General features: G+C 33.9%; 1 protein-coding gene across 1 annotated transcript; it reads left to right on the forward strand.

The window, feature by feature from the left end:
• Positions 1 to 517: 517 nt before the first annotated feature.
• Positions 518 to 7,634, forward strand: tshba (thyroid stimulating hormone subunit beta a). Its single transcript, XM_073852228.1, has 3 exons — positions 518 to 779; positions 6,431 to 6,611; positions 6,924 to 7,634. Exons 1-3 carry the CDS (start codon positions 640 to 642, stop codon positions 7,209 to 7,211), a joined length of 609 nt encoding a protein of 202 aa, XP_073708329.1. The 5' UTR covers positions 518 to 639; the 3' UTR covers positions 7,212 to 7,634.
• The last annotated feature ends 517 nt before the right edge of the window (positions 7,635 to 8,151 follow it).

Consider the following 8,151-nt stretch of genomic DNA (forward strand, 5'->3'; position numbering starts at 1 on the left):
AGCTTAATTTGTGTACATAACCGACATAGGATCTATTTCAAAACTGAGTATCTTAGGAACACCAAAAAGTATTAAATGAATCCTGTAATTATTGTAGAAAGTGGCATTATATAATTTTATACCAAAGCCATCATACAGTGGCAAGATTGATTTTGGATCAGACCCAAAAAAGCTACTGTAGGAAAAGAAAATACAAATGAGGTCTGTAGTATTTCAGTGGTTTTTCCTAGATTTCCATGATAGTTGTAGATTAGCTATTCATGAGACCTCAACAATGTCTCAAACTGTCGTCAGATATGACGTCTGCAATCAAAGGTCACAGATTTTATTATAATGTAATATAACTTAAATATTTCTTATCAATGTTCTCCTATTCCAAGAGATATACTATCAAAATTAATTTTAAAAATGAACAAAATCATTACTAATTGACTGTTTGTATCTAATTACTTCATTATTTTACACATTTAATTTTTCTGTTTTATTTTACAGGTAATTTTAGAAGACTCAAGTTGTTAATCAAGTGTAACAGACCTGAGGATATGAAAAGGAGCAGCAGTCTCTCCTCTGAGGAGAAAAAACTTACTAATTTAGATGCAGCCTGAATATTTAGTGGGCCCTGAATGGTGACCATACAGCATGTGGGTGATATGGTTAGAAGGCATTAGTTTTATTCATGCTGCACAAGAGATGATGATGGAGACAGATGGAGATCAGATTCAGTGTCTATATAAGAACAGCAGCCTTTCAACACAAGCAGGCTTAACCAGATCCTCCAGGTAAGTGGTCCTTTGATTTACTATAATACTGCTGTCAAAAAGTTAAAAGGATTAGTTCACTTCCAGAACAAAAAATTACAGATAATTTACTCACCCCCTTATCATCTAAGATGTTTATGTCTTTCTTTCTAAAGTTGTAAAGTAATTGTGTTTTTGGAAGAAAACATTTTAGGAATCTTTTCCATATAGTGGACTTCAACTGTGCCTGCGAGTTTGAACTTCTAAAATGCAGTTTAAATGCAGCTTCAAATGTCTCTAAACAATCCCAGCTGAGAACTAAGGGTCTTACCTAGTGAAATGATTGGCCATTTTTTTATATAAATTCATATTTATACACTTTTTAATCACAAATGCTCATTTTGTCTAGCCCTGCAATGCACATGTGTACTCTGTGCAATCTGGTTCAAGACAGTTAGGGTATGTCGAAAAACTCCCATCTCATTTTTGTCCTCCAACTTGAAAATCGTCCTACATTGCTGTTTTATTTTTTATATGCTGTTTTTTGTAAAAGCTGTTTGATCTTCTTTGCATGTTCACTTTGTAAACACAGCAATGTAGGGCGATTTTGAAGTTGGAGGAGAAAATGAGATTGGGAGTTTTTCGACATACCCTAACTGTATTGAACCAGAGTGTAAAGAGTTTGCATGTGCATTGCAGAGCTAGAAAAGATGAGCATTTGTGGTTATTAATATATATAAATATATATTCATTTATTTAAGAAAATGACACATCTTTTCGCTAGATAAGACCCTTATTCCTCGGCTGGGATTTGTTTAGAGCCCTTTGAAGCTGCATTTAAACTGCATTTTGGAAGTTCAAACTTGTGGTCACTGTTGAAGTCCACTATATGGAGAAAAATCCAGAATTTTTTTTTTGGTGGATGTGTATTTTTGACTGTTGCACCCGCGTCTTAAAGAGTCTCGCACAGGAGCACCATATTTATAAGAAGATGTGTGATGTTAAAACACGTCTCGAAACAGCAGTTGGATACTGCTCAGATAGTAAAATACACTGCATTTACGGTTAGATCCTCACCTTTTGGAGAATGCTCCATCTACCACACACGGAGCGGATGCCTTTGTACTGAGGGCGTTCCCTTCGAGGAGGCAAGGGAAGCAGTCTCCTCAAAAATATTGGGCGGGAAAAAAAATTGTAGTGCAAAAATAAAACAACACCAATATTACAAAATATAACATTAAGAAGTGTATAAATCGCTAATTTTTCTAAAGAAACATTGTCCAACAGCGACACCAGCAGGTACAGTTACAGCGAGAGTCCGCGTCTCTCTCTCTCCTCTCCTGAGTCCATTGAGTTTTAACAGACCTGTCGCTTGAGAGGAGGCAATGCCTCCATCGCAATATGATTGGATATGACTGGTTATGTCTGGTTCTTTTCCTCTTGTGTTTGTGCGGGTTCCGTGTTTGCAAATCAGTCTGAATAAACAACATAAGGGCAATAATGGGACGACTAATTAAAAATAGGAACAAAACTCACAAACTTAGATATAAACACTTTGTCAAAATAAGACATAAAATGGCCTAAAAACATGATCTGTGGGAGATTTTAGTGAGTAATCAAAGATTAACTATTTAAAAGAATACCTGAACACAAGTTTACAAATAATATATTGTTTAAATTGTTACTGGCTTGAGTTATTATTTTGGAATAAATGTAAAATGCTTAAAAACACTAACTTGATGAGATTCATACTCGGCTTTAATAAATAGGATATTGATTGCAATGTTAATGTAAAAATATAAAATAGACTTTTCTTTTTCTGATAGTGTAAGTAATGTGTATTTAACCAAGAAAAAAAGTTTAGAATCAGAAATAAGCTGTGGCGATTCCATCAATATCATACACTCCCATCATATTTTTGAGCTTACAAAAGAGTAATGCTGTAGATTTTATGACCAAAAAACTGTTTGTTTTTTTTAGGAAAGATTATTTTTTGTCTTTTCTCTAGTTTAATTTGATACTTTACATTCATGCTAACTTAAAACCCAAGTGCTAAAACAGTTAGCTATGATATGGCTGTTTGGGCTGGTGTTAGTTGTAACAGTTCATTAAAAATGTTATAACCAACCCCCATGATGATTCCAGTAAGTCCAGTTTTCGAGTCACATTCTCTGTTGAGGCAGTCATGTGAGTTTTTTGTTGCGCATCAAGGGATTTATGTGGTAAATGTGTTTCCACCATAGTTTATGTGCATAAATTCTTATTGGATAAAACATTATCCACTTTAATAGAGCACATTCTTTTTGTGCACATGTTTAGAATTTATGCTTATCTTAGCATTTCCATTCAGCATTTTTTAATGTTATATTCTGTGTAAAAATAGGTAGGTGGCAACACAGCTAGTGGCTAAACCCTTATGTGACAGGAATACAGTACACACATGAACACTCAAACAAACACATGCAGCAATTGTTTTTAGTATAAATTTAAAGTCCTAATAGAAATACAATATACATGTCACTTTAAACTGTTAACTTTATTGAAGAACAAAGAATAATCTGTTTTGCGTGAATTGGATAGTGTATATCTTGTTTTAGCAAATTACCCCTCATTGTTACATCTGTCCCCAGTCGTGGGGTAGGTTGTAACAATGAAACTCTTTGTATTTGACATTAACTCACATCTGTGAATGTGTAGTAGACAAATGTGGCTACTGTTTTTCAAAGTTTGAGAGATTTAGCACAAACGACCACTGAGTTAATGATGCTCAAACAAAAAGTTACTTTCATCCCTAGTCACACGTTATCAAATACTATGAATGCAGTTTTGAAGTCCATTAAAGAACTTGAGCTGGCATGAAGGAACAAACAAAACAATTACAAGACCATGCAATTACAGCAATAAACAGCAGTTACATAATAAGTGTAGATAAAATATTGTGCACGTGTGATATCAAGCGTTTTTACAACAAATATCTTGCACATGCATAAACAAGGTTCTTAAAGTATGTTGTGTGTGTGATGAAAATTTGTGTAATATATGTTATAAGGAAAACAAAACAAAACAACTTGGATTATTATGAGCTCTTCCACAGTGGTGGAAAGTGTACTGAAAATTTGTACTCAAGTAACATTGCTGAAATAATACTTAATTAACAAGTACAAATGCAGGTGTTAAAAAAACAATTAAGTACAAAGTACTAATCAAAGTCTTCTCAAAAACTACTCAGAGTACTAGTACTTTTTAGCCATTGATATTTCATGAATTGACAAAAAAACAATTGGAAATCAATGGAAAAATAGAATATTCAGTAGGAACACAAACATAACTTTGCTTTCCATTTATTACTTAAAAACACTTAAAGCAAGTGAAAGAAATATCTACATATATACATCTATGTAAGTATATACAGCCTTTGATTGGTCAGCTCAATTTTGATTCTCAATTTTGTTTCTTAATCACCACATTCTGTTGGCAAATTGGCGTAAATGATTAATTACCCTAATGTCGCTCCAAACTCATAAGATTGTCTTTTATCTTCGGAACACAAATGAATATATGTTTGATGAAATCTGAGATGTTTCTAACCCTGCAAAACAAAAATAACAATTTTATTCAACAATTTCTTGTTTTCTTTGCGCACAAAATGTATTATTGTGGCTTCATAACATTATGGTTGAACCACTGACATTACATGGACTTTTTTTATCAATGTCTTTACTACATTTCTGGCCCTTGAATATTCAGTTACATTGCTGTCTATGCAGGGTCAGAAAGCTCTCAGATTTCATTAAAAATATCTTAATTTGTGTTCTGAAGATGAACAAAGGTCTTACTGGTTGTTGTCTTACTGGATGAGTAATTAATGACAGAATTTTTAATTTTGAGTAAACTATCCCTTTAAATGAGAATTTACTCACCATGGGACAAGACACTCAGCTCACAAGATGGGACATGATATGAGGTTTCAAAATGAGAATGAAACTAGATTTTTACTTTTTTTTATTCTCAATTAAACAATACATGACTGGAAAAAAATCTGCCAGTGCATTTTGGAATGTTTTAATTTATCTTGTAAATGTCTTTTTTGTACTTTCTAAGTATGAATTATCATATGCAATAAAAGACAATGATATCCAAGCATTGTAAAAGGTTTTGCCACAAACTCAACTGACTGGCTTCTCTTCTGTATGATTTCACGTGAGTCTCTTCAGACCTCAGAACTATGAGCTTCTAGAACTTCTGATTATATTATCCTGGTCTTCCTCTGGATTATCTGATAATAACATAAAGTACTTACTGGAATTGACCATGTAACCTTCTGTAATGGACTTGTTGAAGGGCCCTTTGTGAAGAGATTTGTGTTCACTTTAATTTGGAACACCCCTACAAATGGCATCCTCTTCCCAAAGTGCCTTTCAACAGTACAAAAATGCTATTTGGAGTTGTCATATGTACAAGTGAAAAAATTCACAATTCTAGATAATAGACGAGTTGCCTAGTTGTGACATTGAAAGGCCCATGCATATCAAATAAATGGGGAAAATTGTGATACGTAATTAATAATATATATAATTTATATTTGTAGCGCGATCAGTCAGAGGAAAATCAAATCTTTAACAAATGGTGATACTCTTACATTTTTCTTTACATGTAGTTGTGATTTCATGTAAAAAAAAAAAATCTATAGAAATATATTTTTATCATTTTGAATTTAGATGTAGCTACAGTGACATGCGAAAGTTTGGGAACCCCTTACTGAAAATGTGAATAATTTTAACAAAATAAGATATTTAGTAATCATACTTTGCATGTTATTTTTTATTTAGCACTGTCCTGAGTAAGATATTTTACATAAAAATAAATGTGTACATATAATCCACAAGACAAAAAATAGCTGAAATTATTAAAATAACACCCTTCAAAAGTTTGGGAACCTTTGGTTCTTAATGCTGTGTGTGCTTATCTAAAAAAAAATGTTGTTTTGTGATGGTTGTGCTTGAGTCCCTTGTTTGTTCTGAACGGTTAAACTAAGCACTGTTCTTCAGAAAAATCATCCAGGTCCTCCAGATTCTTCAGTTTTCCAGTGTCTTTTGCATATTTGAACCCTTTTCAGCAGAGACTTTATGATCTTTTCACACCGAGGACAATTGAGGGACTCAAACGCAACTATTAAAAAAGGTTCGAACATTCACTGATGCTCCAGAAAGAAACACAATGCATTAAGAGCTGGGGGTGAAAACTTTTGATGTTAAAATCTTTTTTTTTTTTTTTTTTTTTTTGTTAAAATATATATATATTTTCCATTTAGTACTGGAAGCAACAGAAGATACTTGCATGTTTTCTGGAAGGCAAATTAAGTACAATTTACCTTGATCTTTAAATGTAAAAAAATTCTCCATTGTTGTATTTTTTGTTTCTAATACATCCATGACATGTTTACAGAATTAATGTGTCACAATAATAAATGCCTAATTTGAAGGTACTGGAAGGCAGCAAATGTAACTGCAAAACAGTTCTTTGGAACCACCCACGAAACAACACCACTGGTGCAAACACCCCTCTTATTTCACAAAAAAAAAATTGCATTTACTTTAAAATGACTTTCAAATCATGTTGCCTGGTTTAGTTTTGTGATTTTTAGGGTTTATATTTCATTATATTCACTGTTGTTCTCCATATCCCTTTAACAGACATCCTGATATACCGCCAGCCATGTCTCCTGTGTATGTGGTTGGCATGCTGGGACTTTTGATGAAGGTAGTTGTGCCTATGTGTACTCCCACTGAGTACACCATTTACATCGAGAGGCAGGAGTGCAATTACTGTGTGGCTGTCAACACCACCATCTGCATGGGCTTCTGTTTCTCCAGGGTAAGCGCATGCGGTGTGAAAAAGTGAGAAAGTTGTTGTATTGAGAACTAGATCCAAGCAGAGATCCAGCTTGCAGCACGACAAACTCATTTCCACCAATGATAATTATGTTATTGTTTGACAAACCAGTTTGACAGACCTTCTGTGGAATACAATCAGTGATAAAACTGTTATTTCCATTGAATATAAATATGTTTTGGGTTCCACGGAGGAACAAAGGTTGAGTGGGTTCAGAGAACCAGAATTTTCTGATTCATAACCTCAGATGTTTCCTAAAATGATTTAGTGACAATGTGACATTTCATCCTATAGGACAGTAATGTGAAGGAGTTGGTGGGTCCTCGTTTCCTGGTTCAGAGGGGCTGCACCTATCAGGAAGTAGAGTACCGGACGGCCGTCTTGCCCGGCTGCCCTTCACATGCGGATCCTCACTTTACCTATCCGGTGGCACTTAGTTGCCACTGTAGCACCTGTAACACACACAGTGATGAATGTGCCCACAAAACCAGCAACGCTGGGATGAGATGCTCCAAACCTGTCCGGCATTTGTACCCCCAGGAGAACACTTACATGCAGGCATATTGGGAACAGTATGAGTAATGTTTGATTAGTACTTGATGAAAGCTTAAATAAAACAGTGTTTATGCTGTAGCAGCTGACTGTGGACAGTAGTTTTTTAGATAATCGTTATGTAAACCTTATGTTGCAAAGTTACCTAACACATTATATTTACTGTATTTTATTTCTCATGTATGATGTCTTTAAAGAGGCCAAAAGTGGTTAAAAAGAAGGTGTGGTTTTAATGGGGTTCAAATACTTATGCTTTTATGGATACTAATGTCCATTCTGTGAGATTTAATGTTTTAGTGTTTAATTGGTGGTGCTTCTATAAAAAAAAATACAGTGAAAATCCACCCATAAAACATGAGTTTTTATCATTATTGTTAGTGTTTATGGTTTAACAGTTTATGTCTGAAATTATTCATACTGTGGTTTCCAGTAGGTTGTAAAGACAAAGGCAAGGCGTGCAATAGATTAAAGCAAAACGAGAGGTGAGGTAAGTAATTTCAGTCTCGGCACCAACAAACTTTCATTGCAATTTGCATTTATTTTACATTTTGGCAAAATGGTAGCTAATTCATATATATTTGTATAATTCCTTTCATGTTTTTTTTTTTTTTTTTTTTTTTATGTGTTTTTATATGAATCACCTTGTATAAAAATTATATTTTGTGGTTTCCAATTGGTTGTAGAACAAGGGCTAGTCATGTAATGGGTTTAACCAAAACAAAAGGTGATGTGAGTAATTTGAATCCCAAAACCAACACTCTTATGTCAATCCCTATCTACTGTACATTTTGGCAGATTAGTGTCTATTTCATATGAATTTGTACAATCTCTTATGTCCCAATAATGTTTAAGTATATTGGTGTGGTTAGGTGTAGGCCTTCATGCTTAGTTTATTCAACAAAATGTACATTTTCAGTGAATCACATTGTACAAGTTCATACAGAATCATTCATTCATACTCTGTTGTGGC

Source organism: Garra rufa, chromosome 12, assembly GCF_049309525.1.
Source record: "Garra rufa chromosome 12, GarRuf1.0, whole genome shotgun sequence".
Lineage (NCBI taxonomy): Eukaryota > Metazoa > Chordata > Actinopteri > Cypriniformes > Cyprinidae > Garra > Garra rufa.

Excerpts from the sequence above, each read along its gene's own strand:
- tshba (XM_073852228.1), top strand. The coding sequence starts at position 640 with ATGTGGGTGATATGGTTAGAAGGCATTAGTTTTATTCATGCTGCACAA. Across the intron at positions 780-6,430 it reads GGCTTAACCAGATCCTCCAG|ACATCCTGATATACCGCCAG; the intron begins GTAAGTGGTCCT and ends TCCCTTTAACAG. Across the intron at positions 6,612-6,923 it reads TGGGCTTCTGTTTCTCCAGG|GACAGTAATGTGAAGGAGTT; the intron begins GTAAGCGCATGC and ends TTCATCCTATAG.